We start from the raw sequence: 21287 nt of genomic DNA, 5'->3' as shown, positions 1-21287 counted from the left end.
AGTGTTGACATGTCATGGGGTTGTTAACCATTGTCATAGGGCAATATGTGTACTGTTTAATGAGAAACTATTTGTTCTGCAAACCTTCATCTAAGGTACAAAAAAAAAAAAAAGAATTATCTATGTGAGATCAAATTGACAACAGCAACTCAGAAGGTTTGATGGGAAGCCTAAGGGACAGTGAGTTGAAGATAATGGTGATGGAATAATTTGGAAAAGGATAGTGAGAATAGCAGCACAACTGGAACAAGGTAATTGATGTCACTGAATTGTACACGTAGAAACTTTCAAAATGGTGTAAGTTTGGCTATGTATACTTCCACCAAAAAAAAGGTCCTCGAGGTCGACAAGGGAGAGTCTTGACACGTCGTGGGGTTGTTAAACAATGTCATAAAACAGTATGTGTACTGACTGTTTAATGAGAAACTATTTGTTCTGTAAATCTTCATCTAAAGTACAATTAAAAAATTTTAAAAAATAATAATAATAATTTCTGCATCCTGATGGATCTTCTTTCTTTGGAATGGGTACAAATATGGATCTCTTCCAGTCAGCTGGTCAGGTAGCTGTCTTGCAAATTTCTTGGCATAGACAAGTGAGCGATTCCAGCGCTGCATCTGTTTATTAAAACATCTGTCAATTCCTGGAGCCTTGTTTTTCACCAATGCCTTCACTGAAGTTTGGACTTTGTCCTTCAGTACCATCAATTTCTGATCATACGCTACCTCCTGAACGTCGACCAATTCTTTTTGGTACAATGACTCCGTGTGTTCCTTCCATCTTCTTTTGATGCCTCCTGCGTTGTTTAATACTTTCCCCATAGAATCCTTCAATATTGCAACTTGAGGTTTGAATTTTTTTCTTCAGTTCTTCCAGCTTGAGAAATGCCGAGCGTGTTCTTCCCTTTGGGTTTTCCATCTCCGGGTCTTTGCACATCTCATTATAATACTTTGTCTTTCTCAAACTGCCCTTTGATATTTTCTGTTCAGCTCTTTTACTTCATCATTTCTTCCTTTTGCTTTAACTACTCTACGTTCAAGAGCAAGTTTCAGAGTCTATTCTGATATTCATTTTGGTCTTTTTTTTCTTGCCTGTCTCTTTAATGACCTCTTGCTTCCTTCAGTAAGATGTCCTTGATGTCATTCCATGACTCATCTGGTCTTTGGTCAAGAGTGTTCAATGCATCAAATCTATTCTTGAGATGGTGTCTAAATTCAGGTGGGATATACTCAAGGTTGTACTTTGGTTCTCATAGACTTGTTCTAATTTTCTTCAACTTCAACTTGAACTTGCATATGAGTAATTGATGGTCTGTTCCACAGTTGGTTCCTGGCCTTGTTCTGACTGATAATATTGAACTCTTCCATCGTCTCTCTCCACAGATATAGTCAATTTGATTCCTGTGTATTCCATCTGGTGACGTCCATGTGTATAGTTGCCGTTTATGTTGCTGAAAAAAGGTATTTGCAATGAAGAAGTCTTTGGTCTTGCAAAATTCTATCATGCGATCTCCGGCATCATTTCTATCACTATATTTTCCAACTACTGTCCCTTCTTTCTTGTTTCCAACTTTGGCATTCCAATCCCCAGTAATTATCAATGCATCTTAATCACATGTTTGATCAATTTCAGACTGCAGTAAAGTTGGTAAAAATCTTCAATTTCTTCATCTTTGGCGTTAGTTGTTGGTGCATAAATTTGAATAATAGTCATATTAATTGTTCTGCCTTGTAGGCAAATGGATATTATCCTATCACTGACATGTTATACTTCAGGATAGATCTTGAAATGTTCTTTTTGATGATGAGTACAACACCACTCCTTTTCAATTTTTCATTCCCGGCATAGCAGACCATATGATTGCCTGATTCAAAATGGCCAATACCAGTCCATTTCAGCTCACTAATGCCTAGCATAAGACATTTATGCGCTCCATTTCATTTCTGATGACTTCCAATTTTCATAGATTCAAAATATCCATTAATAATTGGAACGTGGAATGTACGAAGTACGCCATCATGAGAAATAGAAATATAAGAGACAGAATGTTTATGGGTGATGGGCAATGAGTCTCTCTCTGAATAGGCTCAATTTGAGCTGGACTTACTTTCAAAACATATAAGTAACTACAAATAAAGTGTACACCTTTTGGAGGTATATAAATATTGTCAAAAGATTCTAGCAGCTTATTATGTAATGTAGTATATTACTACAACCAACCACATTTTCTGAACCAAAATTATCAAGAAATTGTCTGGGAAATAGTGCTTGGATGCTGAAATCTAAGAAGTTCTGTGAAAATCTTAGGTTTATGGAGGCACAGAATGGAATATTCTAAATAATTCAAATACTGGGGTCCCTACTATATGTCAGACATTGAGAATAAAGGTCTTTATTATCTAGAAGTGGGAAACAGCACATAAACAAACAAGCCTCAAGAGGGAGCTATGCGAAGACAGAAGTCTTGTCTGTTATACAGAGAAAGCACAAAAGAGAGTGCACTCACTTTGAGAGTGAAAGGGAGGAGACTGGAGATGGAAACATTTCAGGTATGAGGCGGAACACTTGAGCAAATATTGAAACAAGAATCAATGTGTACCAGGCTAAGAGGGGGAGAGAGTCATGCCAAGCAGAGAGACCATCATGAGTGGAGACAGGGAGACATGAAAACAGCACATTTAAGGAGCTACAATTTCCTGTCGAGTATAAGGTACAGGGCAGGGGTGTAGCAAGAGATGAGACCAGAAAGGAAATAACTGCTAACATTTACTGAGAACTTAATAAATGAATGAGTACAAGCCACCGTGCTCTAACTTTCTATTACCCATTCACAATATCGCAATATTACCCTCACAATATTGCTATGAGGTAGATACTGTTATTACACCCATTTTACAGATTTTTTGAAAAAGGAAAAAGCGAGAAAAGCACCTGAGGTTTATTTAAGATCAAATACAGATAACTAATGAAGGCAAAATTATAGCCAAGTCTATCTGCCTCCAGAGCTGAGCTGGTCAACACTTGGATAAAAAGCCAGGGGTTTCTGTGAAGGTGCTCTTATCCTTCACTAATAGAGATTACAGGAATTTCCAAGTGCAACGGTAATTCTGGTGGCAACATAGAGAACAGACTAGATATGAGCAAGACTAGAAATAGGAAAACAGGTAGAAGACGTCTGCAATAACAAAAAGTTACAGACTGAATTAATACCAGCATTAGGTATAGCGATGTGAAGATATTAAGAAGAGGACATTAAGAAAATCAAGAGGATCTGGCCACTGCCTTAATGAGTCATCAGTTAGGATGACTCACAGCTTTTTCACTTGAGTTATGAAGTTTCTGGTGGCATTATATATTCTATAAATGTCATGGTTTGAATTATGTCCCCCCAAAAATGTGTGTATCTGGGCCATGATTCCTGGTACTGTGTGATTTTCCTATAAGTTGTAAATCCTGCCTCTATGATGTTAATGAGGGAGGATGGGTGGCAGTTGTGTTAGTAAGGCAGGACCTGATCTACAAGACTGGATTGTGTCCTGAGGCAATCTCTTGAGATATAAAAGACAGAAGTGAGCAGTGAGACAGGGGGACCTCACACCATCAAGAAAGCAGTGCTAGGAGCAGAGCGTATCCTTTGGACCCAGGGTCCCTGCGCCGAGAAGCTCCTAGTCCAGGGGAACACTGATGAGAAGGCCGACCGAGAGAAAAAGCCTTCCCCTGGAGCTGACGCCCTGAATTTGGACTTTTAGCCTACTTTGACTGTGAGGAAATAAACTTCTTATTAAAACCATCCACTTGTGGTATTTCTGTTATGGCAGCACTAGATAACTAAGACAATAATAAAAAAAAAATTTAAATCATTTCTGCAGAAAAAAAGGTGGACTATCATTACTGCTGTTACATACATCAACCTATCTCCTAAATATCCATTAATGCAGTCTGTCCTTTCCCTGATTAAACAGACATAAAAGTCGCAGATAGGCCGCTTTCCTCTGGAAAGAATAAATTACCTGTATGTTAGCCGGGAACGTTTCAGCAGCTTGTCTAGAACGAAGGAGATGGGGGACAATCTTTAACTTGACTCTCGTGCTGACTGGGTCCCTTTTCAACTCTGGCTTCAGAACTGCTCCCTGTCAAAAATATTCTTGATTGTAACTCAGTGTTTCAAAATTACTTTAAACTGAAAAAGTCATGAGATACCTAAATTAGCAGTTCTCAAACTTCTGTTTACATTCTTAAAAATTACTGAAGGCTCTAAAGAGCTTTTGTTTACATCACTATACCTATCAGTATCAGAAATTAAAACTGAGAAATCTTTTAATATTTGTTCATTTAAAAATAATAATAAACCCATTACATATTTTCATAAGTGACATGTTTTTATGAAAGGTAACTATATTTCTCCAAAAGAAATGTAGTGAGATAAGTGACATCATTTCACATTTTTTGCAAATATTTTTAATGCCCACCTTAATAGCAGTCAGCTGAGTTCTTGTATCTGTTCTGTATTCAATTTGTTGTTGTGGTTGAAGTATGTAGGGGAAAGAAAAAAAAAAAAAAACCCAGCCATACCCATATATGTAGTTGAAAACAGGGAATGATTTTAGCCTTTTCAGATAATTATGAATATTCTTTGATATTACACCAAAACTTGAAAAATGATAGTTTCTTAGAGTTGCAATGTGGGTTTGAAACCATATTAATGAACTTTGCATACTGTTATACTAAATTCCACTGGTCTATGGAAACTCTGGTGGCAAAGTGGTTAAGAGCTATGGCTGCTAAACAAAAAGCCAGCAGTTCAAATCCACCAGGCACTCCTTGGAAACCCTATGGGGCAGTTCTACTCTGTTCTATAGGGTTGTTATGAGTCAGAATTGACTTGACGGCAACGGGTTGGTTTGTTTGTTTTATCTTGCACTTTGAATAGGTCTCTTACCCTTGTATGTAACATCATTGGTCATTTGGAAAATACTGGGTCACTGAATTGTGTAAATGTTTCATTATACAACATGCAAAAAAAAATGACACGTTAATATCAGCAATAATCTCTTTTAGAAAAGTCCATGAATACTGACAACCTTTCAAGCTTACTGTGAATACAAATTATAATTTTTTATAAATACAGATTTATAATTTTTGCAAGAAAATACAATTTTAATCACTGCCAATAAATACTGTTCATTGTTTTTCTTAAAGTGACCACCTCATTTTTAATTTTAGAGAAATATCTGTCAAATAACCAAGTCTTAATCACCACAGTTTGCCTATCTACTCTTCAAGTAAAAATGGTGTTCCATGAAAAAAGCAGGCAGTTCAACACACAGCTCAATCAATTGCCAAGTGCTTTTCCAGAAGGCAATCATCTATACTTCAGCATGCAGCAGAAGTGTTTTATGTGTACTTCCTATTATGTCACACAGAATATTAAAAAGATGTGAACTTGGGATAGAGATTTACTAAAATGAATCATATTTAATGCTTCATCAAGCATAGTCTTACATGAAGCTTGTTTTTTTTTTCTTTTTTCACCTAAGGGTGTGACAGCGAAGAATACAACAGCTGCTAGTATTGTTTGGTGACACAGCTTTGATTCATGCTAAGTCCCCAGCAGTTACACCACAGCATTGCTTCTGCACCATCAGTGCAAATATCAACACAGTAAAAATGGCAAATAATTTCTTAGTATTAAGTTTTGCCTTCGTGGACCCCCTAAAAGGCTCTCTCTGACCCCTACAGGGGTCCACGGAGCACACAGTGAGAACTACTGATCTAATCGAACCCCTTCATTTTCCACATAAAGAACATGAGGCCCAGAGAAGTTCAGTGAAGTGGCCAAACCACTCCTCCCCAATACACTCACGTGTAGCCAGCGAGTGATAAAGTCAGGGCTAGAATCCAGAGGCCCCAGTTCCCAATCCACTGCTCTTTCTGCTACTCAATTTAATCTGACTGGAGCTAGTAGGATTTTGAAAACAACTAATTATAGCTTTAAAAGCAAGTAAGTAAACAAACAAACAAACCTTGTACGTTTAGGTTAGGACTTGGAGTACTTTCAAAGACAGTGAACTAAACAGAACTTTGGTCATTAAGCAAACATCTTACTTCGAGGCTTCATAAGAACTCACTTACTGTTACAGGTTCTAGGCTAGGGGTCAGCAAACTACAGCCTGCAAACCAAATCTGGCCCACCACATCTCTTTGTAAGGTCTGAGAGTTAAGAATAGTTTTTACATTTTTCAAATGATTTTTAAAAAAAGGAATATTGCGTGACACATGAAAATTACATGAAATTCAAATTTCAGTGGCCCTAAAGTTTCACTCAGCACAGCCACGTTCAGTGTGTTAGGTACTGTTTATGGGTGCTTCCACATTAAAATGACAAGAGTTGCACAGTTGCAGCAACAGAGACTGTATAGCCCGTAAAGCCTAAAATATTTACAGAAAAACTTTGCTGACCTCCTAGCCTAGACAATGTAACATCATTATTTAAGCACAAGAATTGAAAACATCAAATCAGGAAAATTAAATTAAGAAGAGGTTTTAAACATACCGAGACTAGCAAGGCTTAAAAACAGTTATTTCCTATAGCACAGATTCAGCTTAAATCAAAATAAAATAAGGAGAAAACGTACAAATATATACAGTTCATGTTAACAAAATACTTTTTATGACGGTGTGAGAAAATAAAACAACCTACCTCTTTTGTCTTCAGTGGTATATCTCCAAGGTATACTTTGTACATCTTATTAATGATGGCAGGATTATTCCAGTCAATTAAGCTACAAAAAGTTTCAACACGATGTTAAAATTATGGAGTTTTTTCCTTCCAGCTTCAATGATTTCAAAAAATCATAGTCCCAATATTTGCTACCAAGTAAAAATGTTAGAAACACACAGATGAAATGGGTAATTAACAACACAGAAAAGAAGGAAAGGCAAGGGATCAACTTCAATCGAAGTTAGTCAATTTTGACCCTGTAAGAAAACTAGACTGTGTTCCTGTCTAGATGGGCTCTCAAGGTCAATGTCAGGAAGCTATTCCAACAAAGCAGAGCTATAGTACACCCTGGGGCAGGGCATGATTCTGAGATACTGACCTCTTCTGTCTTAAACACTCAGAAACTCAAAAATGATTAAGGAAAATGGTTACAACATTACGAAGCTTACAAAAAGACCAGTTGCCATCGAGTTGATTCTGACTCATGGCTACCCCATGTGTGTCAAAATAGACGTGTGCTCCACAGGTTTTCAATGGCTGATTTTTCAGAAGTAGATCGAGAGACTTTTCTTCCAAGGTACTTTTAGGTGTATTCGAACCTCCAATCTTTCAGTAAGCAACCAAGCGCATTAACTGTATGCACCACCCACCCCCATTCCTCTAATATTGCGCCATTACGATTCCCAGCAGCCCCCTCCCTCCTTATCTACTAGCACATATTTGCAGTTTTGACACATAATTCTACATAGCAGATATGCTGCCATTTTTGGTGTTGTTAGCTGCCATATGGTCAACCTCCAACTCACGGCAATCCCACGTACAACAAGATCGGACTGTTGTGATCCATAGTGTTTTCAGTGGCTGTTTTTTTTTTTTGAAGTAGATCACCAGGCCTTTCTTCCTAGTCCATCCTAGTCTGGAAGCTCCACCGAACCCTGTCACCTTTATAGCAACACGCAAGCCTAACTGACATATTGGTGGTGGCTGTGCTTAAGGGTCACATGAGTCAAAATAGACTCGACGGCAACGGGTTTGGTTTGGTTTGTGCTTAAGGTGCACTGGCTAGGAATTGAACCCAGGTCTCCTGTATGGAAGGAGAAAATTCTACCACTGAACCATGAATGTCTGCCATGCTACCATTAGTCACTAACTTATTCCCACTTAGACCCCACAATAAGGTGAATTAGGACATAATGTGATTGGTGATTGGCTCCCATCCTCTGCAGCAGGCCCAGCCCAGTCACTTTATTAACCTAGCAATAATGCAATCCTGCATTTTACTTGGCTGCCGAGGTTTTACCATACTGTCTTCTCTCTGCCTTTTGATGTTGTTTCCAACCTATGCTCTATTTGTGCATATACCATGTACCTTGCTGCTTTGACTGCTTTTCTGATTCAGCTCTTTTTTCAGTCTATCAATCTGCCTCTTCTTTGAATATCCCCAAAGACATTCTATAATTGTATTTTATTTAATTAATAAGGGTAATTTTCACTGTTTCTTCTACTTACCATCTTCCTATCTTTCTACTTTTAGTTTTCTGAGTATGTATCTGTTGTAAAAATTCAGAAATGAATAATAAGAAAGTAAAACTGCATATAATCTGCACCACACTCCCTCTCTATTCCTCCTCAATAGAATAACCACTAAGTTTGGTGCTTGGGCAAAGAAATAAATCAAGATATAGATGCATCACAACTTGACCAAGGCAAGGTCATGGAAGCTTCATAGACTCATCCAAACTCCCTGAGGGACCGAATTACTAAGCTGAGGGCTGGGGACCATGATCCTGTGGGACATCAAGCTCTATTGGCATAAAGATTATAAAGAAAATGTTCTACATCCTACTTTGGGGAGTAGCATCTGAGGTCTTAAAAGTTTGTGCGTAGCCATCTAAGATACTCCACTGGTCCTGCCCCGTCTGGAGCCAGGGAGAATGAAGAAAACTAAAAACACAAGGGAAAGATTAGTCCAAAGGACTAATGGACCACAACTACCACAGCCTCTACCAGACTGAGCCCAGCACAATTAGATAGTGCCAGGCTAACACAACTGACTGCTCTGAAAGGGATCACAACAGAGGGTCCTGGGCAGAGCTGGAGATAAATGTAGAAAACTCTAACTCACAAAAAAAGACCAGACTTAGTGGTCTGACAGAGGCTAGAGAAACCCTGAGACTATGGCCCCCGGACACCCCTTTAACTCAGTACTGAAGTCACTCCTGAGGTTCACCCTTCAGCCAAAGATTACACAGGCCCATTAAACATAACAAGACTAAATGGGCACACCAGCCCAGGGGCAAGGACGAGATGGCAGGAGGGGAGCGGAAAGCCAGTAAGGGGGAACCCAAGGCTGAGAAGGGGAGAGTGTTGACGCCTCATGGAGTTGGCAACCAACATCACAAAACAATATGTATATTAATTGTTTAATGAGAAATTAATTTGCTCTGTAAACCTTCATCTAAAGCACAACAGAAAAAAGAGAGATAGCTGCATCACTTAAAGAAATACTCTGGGATTTTTTTATTTGTCAAAATGGAATAAGATCTACATATTATTCTCAACTCACCTTTTATTTAAAAATGCTTATACTTTTTTTAATTGATGAAACTAAAACTAATTAAAACACTTCAGCACCACATTTGTATTTCCAACAATCAAATCCATACATGGTATAAAGAATGGGGCTAGTTCAAAGACAATGAGAAGTTTTAAAGGAAGAATTTTGGACTCTTCAAAACCAAATTCTCTGAAAGGGGTAACCAGAAAGATTCAGTGATAAGCAGCTAGAAGAATCTGAGAGTTGGGAGGAATGTTAAGTACAATCTAGTCCAACTCTCTTATTTTCCAAAACCTAAGGTCCAACCAGGTCAAGTGAGCCTCCCAAACGCATACAATCAGAAAGAGGTATGTGCAGAATGAACTCCACGATTAACATACTGTCCTCTGTGTTGCCTCCCAGGCGTTCTAGTGGGTAAGCCCTCCCCACCACCACACATTGTTTATATTTCAACAAGTAATCTAAGCCACAGTGAAGCTACTTCCTTCATTCTGGTATACCTACTTGCACTGGCATTTTTCAAGAGCAAAAATTACAATATTTACAAAGCTTTATTACCATATCCACATCACACTGTCTTCTAGCATGTTATTACATGATTATAGGCATTAGAATAAATTCAAGGAAAGAACTGCCCCATAATTACATTTTTTTAATCAAATAACTTTATTTTTCCATATTCTTGTTCAGTCTGAGCACGTCATTTTTTAAATATACAACCAGTACACATACCATTTTGTATTCTACCTTATTCATTTACCATTACTTGGGAGCAATTTATATGTTGCTATATTATTTTTATAATTATCTTGGCAAATACATAATATTTCATAAAGCTATAGACAGTAATTTAACTATTTCCCCATTGTGGAAAATTAAATTTGCTTCCATACTCTTCTATGATTATAGATAATGATACAACCAGCAGATTTATGACATTTTTCTGAATATAACCCTTTTTATATTTTGAATTATTTCCTTAGGATAAATTCCCAGAAGTAAAATTTAGATAAAAGAGAATAAATATTCTTATGATTCATTACTTACTACAAACTGCTTTCCAAAAGTTATTTCAATTTATAATACTAGTCAACAGGGTATAAGAGTAGCAGTTTCAATAGAAACTTAAACGGATGTATCAACTGTTATACAACTTCATCAGTGGATACAAATTGGTATATCATTGTTTTATTTTGCACTGATTTGATTTCTGATGCCAAATATATTTTATGAGTTATTTAATATTTGCATTTCCCCTTCTATAAAATAGGATCTATTCAGTACACCTTTTCACAGATCTGATTTTCTGTCTCAACTGGATTTACTATAATACATACATATTCTTTATTAAAAGCAATATCAAATGATTTGAGATAGAGGAAGGGATCAAAAATGAGTAACAGAATTTTGAGTTTTGATTTTTTTTTTTAACATCGCTCCTTTAGCTTCATTTACCTAGCCAAAGGTCTCATTTCTTACAATTATATTTCTAATCCATTCCAGTTTTAAACTGTATCTCCAAATGGCTTTTCTTCTTGTCTTATACAGAATTCTACTCTTCAACAAACTGTATATATTATGAGTTTCCTGGGTTTATTTTACTGAATACCTCATTACACAAAGCCCCAAAAGAACAAAGATGCGCTGAGTAACGTTTCAGAAGTCTCTTTTCAATTCTGAAAGTTAAAAAGGAAAGCAGTTACCTTTGCTTGCTTTTCAATTCCAGGTCTGCTGCTGTTGCTACACTATGGCGAGTGTCACTAGAAGCAATCACCAGGTGGAGAACAGCTTCGAGTTCAGGCACCTGTTCAGCCTCTATGAATTTCACTATACCCAATTTGCACTGCACATAAATCAAGGGAAGGAGAAACAGTGGTCAGGGAAATAAAGAATATCAACCAAAAGCACTGTTTAACAAATCAGTGTGGTCACAAACCAAGGATTAATATATTGAAAACAGTAGTAGCTTGCTTAGGATATGCCAAGGACTGTACTAAATCACATATATTCACGATTTCATTTAACCCTCACAATTTATGAGATAGTTATTATTATACCCATTTTCTAGATGAGGAAACTGAGTCAAGGCTTAAGATGTTAAAACACATAGTTAATAAGTGATAAAGTCAGGAATCAAACACAAGTTTCTCTGACTCCAAAACCAGTATGATACAAAGCCTCTCTACTTAAGCTACAGAGCCTCTCTAGAGTGATGAAGCCCTGAATTCCAAATGTGGGGCCACCAGGTAAGAGGGTGGTACATCAGAAATAAAGTGCTCCATGGATTTTTATGACAGTTCAAAAGGAACTAAACAACTCACATTCCATGGGGTTTCACTCTATTGTTAACATACTAATTCTTGTCCTCTGTATTCTTACACACTAAAAACAAAAAATATATTTTCAAACATAGGCTATTAAATGCAAGTGAAATTCTAATCAAACATTCAAATCTAATTGACTGGCTGAAATGAAATGTCAACTAAAGAGACAATCTCTTAGAAATTCATACAATGTGAAACAGGTATGAATTTCAATACAGATAACTTTATTTAGGATAAATACCCCGAAAATTAAAATTTTATCTTCGCCTTGAAAAAGACTATTATATAATCATTCTTGCACATATAAATTATGAATTATTAAATAAGAAAGGATACAATTATAAAACATATACAAACAGATCATAAAAAATGCTTGCCTTAAACTTTTACTTAAGTCATAAAAAGGACAGTCATGGAAGTCAAGAACACAAAGATTAACCAAAAAATGAGCAAAGAAAACTGAAAATGATACAGATATCCATTAATAGGAGACTGCTTAAAAATATTATATGGTTTGCATATAATTTAAATTTTATGCCGACATTTAGAAGGATGACTTTTTTAAAACCTCATACACTGTTAAGTGAAAGAAGTAAACTACATGTATTATAGAGGTTTATGAAAAATGTATTATATAAAATTGTATCTGTACATACATACACAGAGAGAGAGCAAGCTATGAATAAATGATCACGTCTAGGGTGACAGGATTCTAGGTAATTTTAAATATCTCTTTAAACTTTTCTGTACTATTTGAATTTTCTGATTATTAACTTTAGAGAAAAATAAAGTTTTAATGGAAGAAAATACGTAAAACAAAAGAGATATTTAAAAATTAGGGGGAAAAGCTTTCACCCATGATCCTAAACTGTTAATTCTAGCATTCGATTATGAAATTGACAAAAGGCATACAGAGGTCCTTTGAAATTAGTAAATTATGACCAACAAAATGTTACAATGCAAAGTTAACAATTATTCTCCAGCATTTATAGCCTTAGCTATTAAACAGACCTAGGTTCAAACACTAGTAGTGGGAGTAGACCTTGGTGAATTTAGTTAACCTCTCTAAGGTTTTTGTTCCTTTTGCAAAATGGGACCAACAATGTCTATACCTCACAGAGTTACTGTGAGAATTAAATGAGATAATGTATTCAAAATACTCAGTATAGTGCCTGTCACATAGCTCCCACATAATAAAGAGTAGCTTCTGTTACTATTCACCTTTCTTTCATGAGCAGAAAAACATGAAGTAAATGTAATCAATTATAACTCTCACTGAACAAATCACTGTATAAATTTGTGACAGGCATGAATTCCCTGCCCCCTTGCCTCTTTTTCCCTCTCCTGGGACAAGTGTTTTGATCAATGGTCACTTACATTCCCAAAAAGAAAAGGATCAAATCATTTAGACTGCCACGGAGAGATAAAGGAAGGATTGGAGACTAACCCATGTTGCTTGAATTCCAAAATAATTACATACTGATCTCATCTGTTCTTCCCTGAGGTGCCTGATGACACAGACACAGTGAGGCACCTTCTCGGTAGAGCACCAGTCATTTTTAAAAGCTGCTCAGAGAGCATCTGTGTCCTGTTTAAATCCAGAATAAAATTCTTAATGCCCATTTTTAAATTCCCAAGAAGAAATATAAAAGGGAGTCATGCTTTTCCCCACATTGCCACTTCTGAAATACAGGGGTTCTTCACTTTGGACAAAATGTACAGCCCTAAAAAGTTGAGTAGTATAAGACAAATTGGACTTTAACTGCGCCAAAGGAGCTAAGCGATTATTAAACCTATTAATTAAAAACTAAAATGAAAGAAGTTAAATATTCTCATTTATAAGTAGGTTGTTTTATATCTGAACTATGTAAGCAATATCTGACAAACTAAAGAGCATTTCCCACTCCTCCTTTTCCCTAGGGCTTTAATAAATAACTGTCATAACGAGAACACAGGACATCAACTGCTCCTTTCAAACGTAATTTATTAGAGTCTGAATATACTAGCATCATGTTAGGCATGCTTTCATGAATTTCACAGGGACAAGTGTACGGGATTAAGTTCCATTATGAGCAAGCCATTAGTGTGATACCTGTTCCAACTGTTCGGGTGTCCAGGGGTTATCACCAATAACTCGTTTCGCTGCATAAAAGCTCATTCCTGGAGGAGGCTGTGGGATTCCAGAACCTCCTCCACTATTTGAAGAAGAACCCTGTGCCGAAGATGAGTTTTGGCGACTCTGGGATTCATTTAACACATATCTGGAAGGGAAATAAAATTTTAACCTCTACAAAAACACATGAATAAAACGCATGTGTAAAACATTCGATTATATGATACTTCCTCCCATAGGACTTTTCTAGAAAAATTAACACTTGAAAGTAAGATTTTATCATAAAATTTTTAAAGATATCTAAAAATGGTACCTATATCTTTAGCAAATTAATATCAACAATGAATGTACACTATTTACTCCCAGTCTATGAACTATTGTTCTGTAAGCCACTAGGGACCCATTGCATTTTGAGTTTTCAATTGACAAACAGAGAGAAAGCTTTGTTGCACAAAGTCCTAAAAATGGGGGAAAAGGGGAGGGGGCACAAAGTGGGAATGCTAAACAAGGTAAGTATGAGCCTTCCCCATTTTATGTTCAAAGCCCTTTATACCTATTTATTTATTATCCTACTTCATTTTTAGCTCCTGTAGATTAGAAATAAGAATTCTGGTAAATTTCATTTTGATCCAATTAAACTAGTATTTCTCATCTACAAAATGAAAATTTTATATAAATTTTCATTCAAAACCCTTCAAACTCTAAAATTCTATGCTGATTAGCTCCATTATCATATTGGATATTAAAATAAAATAACCTTTATAGTAAAAATTTAAAAAAACAACACTTGAAGCCTGATGGCAAAGTAAATTATTCCGTATTACTTATATGCCATATTCATTCAATTCCTAAATTCATCTATTAAAAAAAACGCAATACTCATAAGGAATCAATTCAAATTTTTACGTAAACAAGGCAAGTTCTCATTGGTAAGAAAAATGTGAAGAGTCACTGGCTTGAGTACATTATGTTCCTAAATTAAATTTAGATTTCAAGGTTTACTTACCAAAGCTATCATCATCTGCTAATTTTGGATCTCCTCTAATTTAACAACTATAAGAGGAGGTTTTAATTTATTTCTAAGTTATAGCAAGACTGGTGACATTACGTCAATCAATCAATACCTACTGAACATCTAACACTGTGCAAAACATCATGCTAAGCACAAGGCAATGGAATATAAGGAACTTAAGACTGAGACCCTGCCATCGGGAACAAGCTGAGACAATAATAACACACACATATCAACATTTGACGACATATTTTATCAGATAACAAACTGCAGAGAAATAAGACAAGAAATGGCAGAAGTGGTGGGCGTGAACATGGAATATCTGGGCCACAGAATTAAAGCAACCAACTAGAGGGAGAGGAGGAGGGCAAACTGGAGAGGCAAGAAATCCTACAGCGTGAACTCTCCTATGTCTGCATTGAGGGGTAGATGATAAGGAGCCCCACATGCCAAGCTTATAGTGTATATTATATTACATTTTTGATCAGGGAAGAAACCTGATGAAAGCAGCATTTTAGGAAAATTCATCTGGCAGCAGGACAACCTAGAAAATAAGTAAGCTGGAGGCAGAGGACAGCCTGGGCACTATACCAAAGACCAAAGATAGAAAAACCAGCTCTTAACAATAAGGAGTTCACAATCTATTAGAGAAGACAGACATGTCAATGATGCAATAAAAACACAAAGGGCAACATAGATATGTATATGTTCAATGCTATGAAGATTCAGAAGATAATGCAATTAAGTCAGCCTAGGGCAGGAAATTCACATCAGAGGCACACCTAGGTAACATCTAAACCAGTTTGGGGGGCTTTTTCCAAGTGTTTTTTGTTTGTTTGTTTGTTCTTTTCTTTCTCTTTTTTATGCATTCTAAGCAAAAAGAACTGCATTCTCTTAAAATAAAAAAGGCCTGTCACAGTATAGGGAGAGCAACTAGGGTCATGTAACAATGTATAAATTTTTGTATGAGAGACTAACTTGAATTGTAAACTTTCACTTAAAGCACAACAACAACCAAAAATAAGGCAAAGATCCATAAGAGTGCATGAAATACATGTTAAGGCTGAAAATGATAGTCTACAGATTTTAAGGTATATCCTGGTAAGACCTATGTTTTAAAAAAAGAAAACTCTGGTACATCAATGTTCACTGAAGTATTCACAATACCCAACGGGTGGAAACAATCCAAGTGTCCATCAACAGATGAACTGATCAACAAAATACATATATATACAATGGAATATTATTTAGTCACAGAGAGAAATGAAGCTCTGATACATCTATGACACAGACTATCCTTAAAAACATTGTAAGTGAAATAAGTCAGATACAAAAGGAAAAATATTATGTAATCCCACTTGCATGAAATATCTATAGAATAGGCAAAGGCATGGAGACAAAATGTTATTAATGGTTACCTGGGGCTGAGAGGAGAGGGGGAATGGGAAGTAACTGCTTAAGCAGCTCTGAGTTTCCATTTAGCGTGACCAAAAACTTTTGGAATGACAGTGGTGATGGTTGCACAACATAGTGAATATAATTAATGTCACTGAATTGCAAACTTAAGAATGGTTAAAATGGCAATTTTTTTGTTATATATATTTTGTTGCTGTTGTGTGCTGTCAAGTTGATTCCAACTCATAGGGACTCTATGACAGCAAAACTGCCCCCATGGGTTTCCTAGCCTATAACCTATATGGGAGCAGATCACCAGGTGTTTTCTCCTTTGGAGCTGCCGGTGGATTCAAACCGCCAACCTTTCAGTTAGCAGCCAAGCACTTAACCATTGTGCCACCAGGGCCCCTTATATATATTCTACCACAGTAAATTTAAAAAAAAAAAAAAACTCTACAGCAAGGATTTGAAAAGTAGCCACTAAGAAAAAAATGGTGATGAGCTGAAAAAAGACAAAACTAGATGGCAGCAGTAGGAATGGCTCTAAGACACATCAAAAAAGGAGAAACAAGAGCTCAGTAATTAATCAGATGTTGTGGCAACACGGAAAAGCTGGAGACAATTTACACTTGTACGCCTAGTTAGGTAGAAGAATCATCATAGCACTGGTAGCAACTAAAGAAGGGGAATTATTTTCATGGGGAAAGACAGATTTCAGCTGAGATGGGTCGACTGAAATCACAGCAGCAACTCTGCCACCAATAAGCAGTGGTGCAGAGTTTAGAAGAGGTCAGCGCTACAGCTAAAGATCTGAGACTCACCTACTTACAAGTGAGAGCTGAATCACCTAAAACAGTACTTACCACCACCCAAAAAAAAAAAAAAAAAAAAACTACCTATTTGCACAGGACATATTGTCTATGTAAAATATCTGAGGGAAAAAAAAAAAAAAAAAAAAAAACCTCCGTTGTCATTGAGTCGATTCCAACTCATAGTGACCCTACAGGACAGAGTAGAACTGCCACAGAGTTTCCAAGGAGCACCTGGTGGATTCAAACTGCCAAACTTTTGGTTAGCAGCTATAGCTCTTAACCACTATGCTACCAGGGTTTCCTAGCATCACAAAGTAAGAGCAATTGAGAACAAGGTTGGCTAGCTTTGTCTTTTAACTTACCCATAAGGCATCAGAAGGACATCTAGCATGAAGTCCAAAAGCAGCTGCACAGTCTTTGGTTTCTCAGCAAGATTAAATGGAGAAGCTGATTTTGATGATTCAACAGGGTATTTCATGTGAAAAAGGGTTGGTATTAAAAGATGCATTAAGCTGAAAAAACAATTACATTTATTGCAACTACTTAAAAAAATAAGATTTTATACATGCAAATAACAAAGAAAAATCATACAACAAAAACTGGCAGTTTAGTAAGAGCCATCCATTTTCAATAACTTTAATGTACAAAGCCCTAATCTACGGACTGGTCTAGATTTCTTTCTTATTCAAAGTGCAGTATATTGATGGATAAGCATTCAGCCAATCTGGCTCACCTCTAAAAACACCTGGAAAAAAAAACACACCTAATATGGGCTCAATATTAATATCTCAAGTTACCATAAGAGGTTCTATATTCAATCTTAGGTAAAGTTCAATTTATAATATGCCCTCCCAGTTAAACGTTTCTTTCCTATACATTTAATTAAACTGAAGTTATTCGAAATCTAAAGAAATTAAAAATCAATGTCAATATTGAGTACAATACTGAAACTTCTACTGTGTAAATTTAAGTAACACAGCTTCAGTAACTCCTTTCACTATACTTTTTGATACTCTTACAATACATCAAAACAATTTCAAACAGTGCTTGCAATGTTTATTAATTTTACCTGTAAACATCTGTATTATCCTTCTTTTAAAAAACAATATACTCTGAAAAATGAACTAAAAATATTATTTATCTCTATCTTTCTTCCATGATTTCTATACTCATCATTATGATTCTCATCACTAAAGAAATGAAATGCAGAACTTTTGGCTAAACCAAGAAACAAAGGATGTGCTACCATCTAAACCTCTTCACCTCTCTAGTCCATATTATTAATACAAACAAGTGCTCTGTTTTCTAAACTGCTCTGAAATTTTATATCCTCCAAGACAGAAACGTTTTCATGAAAGGCCTTTTGTAATTCTAATTTTTGCAATCACATAAAATTAGCTGCTTCAAAATAACTTCCAAAAATATACTACCTTTGGATTAGTTCTGCACATTTTCAATTGTGTTCACATCAAGAAATTTTATAGTAGTATTAACAAAACAGTAACTTTGAGGGACAACAGAAGGTGCAATTATTTGTCAGCTAAAAGGGCTCAAGCCTTCACATTTGACCAAGGGAAACCAAACGTGCGGAACTATTCTTGAAAGGCGATTGCTGACTCCTGCACGTAAGGAAATAATTGAGGAAATCATACCTATCCTGCTGTGGCTGAGGCTTCCCTTCCATGGCAGTAAGAAGCGTAGGGGCGAGTTCACATTGTTTCTCTACTGGTAGGCGAGGATAGCCCATCTTAACATAAATTATAGTAAAATTCTAACGCAATAAGAAAAAAGCAAGTGAGTGTGAGAGAAATACTCTACAATTTCAATGAAAACATATGGTTTATAACTTAAGGAGTTATGGCTGTAACAAAGAACTCACAAACATGAATCATCTTCTCTCTACGTGTTGATTACCTGAGCAGCTACTACACATTGCAGGAAGAATTCTAGTCCCACTTATTCAAAATGCTTGCTTTAAGATGGGCTTCCTATGAGGAAGCAAGACCTAATCTAAAGCACTCATATATGCAATCACTTATCATTGAGAAGAAGAAAGTAATCATTTAACCTATCTAAATCTACACATGATGCATTAGCATCAGATCTCCCAAAGCTGCACTAATCCTTACAAGCTAGGAGGACACTGGCTTGTTAAACCCTAGGCTGCCATTTCCCAACTGGTCAGTTACTAAAACAACCTTAGTATACCACAACATTCTGTATTCCTCAACTCCAAGAACACATGTCAATGGATGATGGCATTGGGAAGTGAAGGGAAGAGAAGGGAAGTGAGTGCTGTGGAAGTGTTTGTATCACTATAATTCATGGGAATGCTGCATTTTAAGCAAACCCATAAACGCATATCCAGATTTACACATAAGATAAAGATATGATTTGCTTTTATAAAGGATTCTTCATTTTAGAATAAGTTTTATAAGATTATTCTTTTAAATACATTTTATTAGGCAAAGTTTTACAGGCACACAATGTTTCTATCTGCTTAAAGCAAGGAACATCTATAATAGAGCTGTATGTCCCCGCAAGCACAGATAGATGTCTGGACCAGCAGGTGGTTCCAAAGGTTTGTGACTCCAGATGTTAGGTAAGACTCAACAGATTCTGCCTCAATGGTAGGAACCCCAAGGGTCAGGAAAAGAACATCACTTGTCATCATACAGCATCAACATTTTTTACATTTAATTTTCATGAAAACAGCAACATGATCCAAAATCCTTAACAGGAATGTTTCTTACTAGCCTCAGTTTACTCCACTTTTACAAAGGATATCTTTTGAATACACACATCAGAGACTAAGAATATGTTTTTAATTCAAATCTTCATACCTGTTCTTGCCATTGTACCTCGTTTCTTCTTCATTATCTTTTATTCATGCCCATTCTATATAACCCTCTTCTCTCTATTCAGACTGCTCTCATATAATCTTTTACTAAGAAGCAAATCATTCTTTTATACAACATACCTGACAGGTCATTTCACTAACATCCCTTTTGCCAATGCAAACAGTCATTCGTTACCCTATTCCTACCATTTCCTTTAAAGGTGGTTATTTCCTTTGGATTGGTATTCAGTAGAAAAAGTGTGTCATTTAAAGAGAAAACATGTTCATTTAGAAGTATTCTAAAGTAAAATTCTAAGCTTGCCAATATACTGATAAGTTCTAATAAACATCATGAAAGAAAACTTACTTTAAAGCAGAAAATATTTCAAGATAACACTCACTGTGACAAAGGAAACTGCAGCAGGATCCTGGTACTGAACCAATAGTGTCTCTACTGGGAGTTGTATTTTTGGGCGGCTCTTTATACGCTTATTCAGATGGACCAACAGTTCCATTACCTAAAATACAGAGAGGTATGAACTGAAGTTATCAACCATATCTTAAATTCATTTCCCAAATATTATTTTAGTGAATAGTGGCTACTTGGTTCTTTTAAAGGATGTAAGTTTGACATTCCAGAAAGTATACAATATCACAGTCTTGTTCAAAATGCTATTCTAAGAATCCCTGTACCAGGATTTTACTAGTGAATCTAGTTTTACAATGTCCTTCATTTAATCAAAGCTGAGATCCAAGACATGTCTAGACTGAGGCATAGTCTCCAAGAGGAAGACCTGTGAACAAATGATTACAACACACCATGAATATCACAAGAAGAGAAATGGACAAGATAGTACGGGTTTCAAGAGGAGAAAGTAACTGTCAGATCAAGGACTTCATGGATGGAGGAAGTAAAAGGAACACTAAGTCCTGAAAACCAAGTAAATTTCAAGCAGAGAATCTGCTGTAAGAAGATACAGAGGTCTAAAAGAATGGCATATTGCATCTGACTGAAGCACGGAGTAATAAAAGCAGCATACAGATTATAAAAGGATTCAGGGACAATGCTGAGAAATTTTTACTTTATTCTGAAGATCCACTGATACAACTAAAGAATTTTAAGAAAGAAATAACAACCTTCCTCTCTTTCATGTGGGAAAAAAGAGCCAAAATAGAAGGTGACATGTTGACAATTCCCATGAACAGAAAGGAAAGTACAGAGGCTTATGTCTAAGAGCCTCAATCTTACTATAACAGATCAGATTATCTGCTAAGAGAAATTAGAAACTGAGCATTAGAAAATAAGATTTAGAAAGTCTCATCAGAGGCTTTAGATTTTTAGCCTCACCTACACTGGAGGGCCAGGCCTACACTATTCCCCATCACTTCTGAAATGTGTGCTCTATCTAGCCTCAGAGCAGGCGTGAAAGAGAGCTGTAGGGATGTCCAGGGAAAGTGACAGCAAAAGTTTAGAGGAATCTAGAGCAGTAGCAATGAAATAGGTGAAATAAGTG

General features: G+C 36.3%; 1 protein-coding gene across 7 annotated transcripts in view; it reads right to left on the bottom strand.

Annotated features, from left to right (window-relative positions):
* Positions 1 to 21287, bottom strand: part of ECPAS (Ecm29 proteasome adaptor and scaffold) — a 99560-nt gene that overhangs the window by 58877 nt on the left and 19396 nt on the right. For 5 of the 7 annotated variants that reach the window (XM_023727398.1, XM_004372168.2, XM_023727400.1 and 2 more), the window contains 7 exons: positions 20175 to 20291; positions 18587 to 18705; positions 17297 to 17446; positions 13695 to 13863; positions 10982 to 11121; positions 6701 to 6782; positions 4011 to 4130 (listed from right to left, as the gene is read on the bottom strand). In XM_023727398.1, coding sequence (XP_023583166.1) covers positions 4011 to 4130; positions 6701 to 6782; positions 10982 to 11121; positions 13695 to 13863; positions 17297 to 17446; positions 18587 to 18705; positions 20175 to 20291 — 897 coding nt within the window. Of the gene's footprint in view, positions 1 to 4010; positions 4131 to 4469; positions 6678 to 6700; positions 6783 to 10981; positions 11122 to 13694; positions 13864 to 17296; positions 17447 to 18586; positions 18706 to 20174; positions 20292 to 21287 lie in introns of those variants that run through there. The other 2 variants (XM_023727401.1, XM_023727402.1) reach the window with 2 other exon arrangements.

The sequence above is a fragment of the Trichechus manatus genome, unplaced genomic scaffold, assembly GCF_000243295.1.
Source record: "Trichechus manatus latirostris isolate Lorelei unplaced genomic scaffold, TriManLat1.0 scaffold00016, whole genome shotgun sequence".
Taxonomy (NCBI): Eukaryota; Metazoa; Chordata; class Mammalia; order Sirenia; family Trichechidae; genus Trichechus; species Trichechus manatus.
This window is presented reverse-complemented; position numbering and strand designations above follow the sequence as displayed.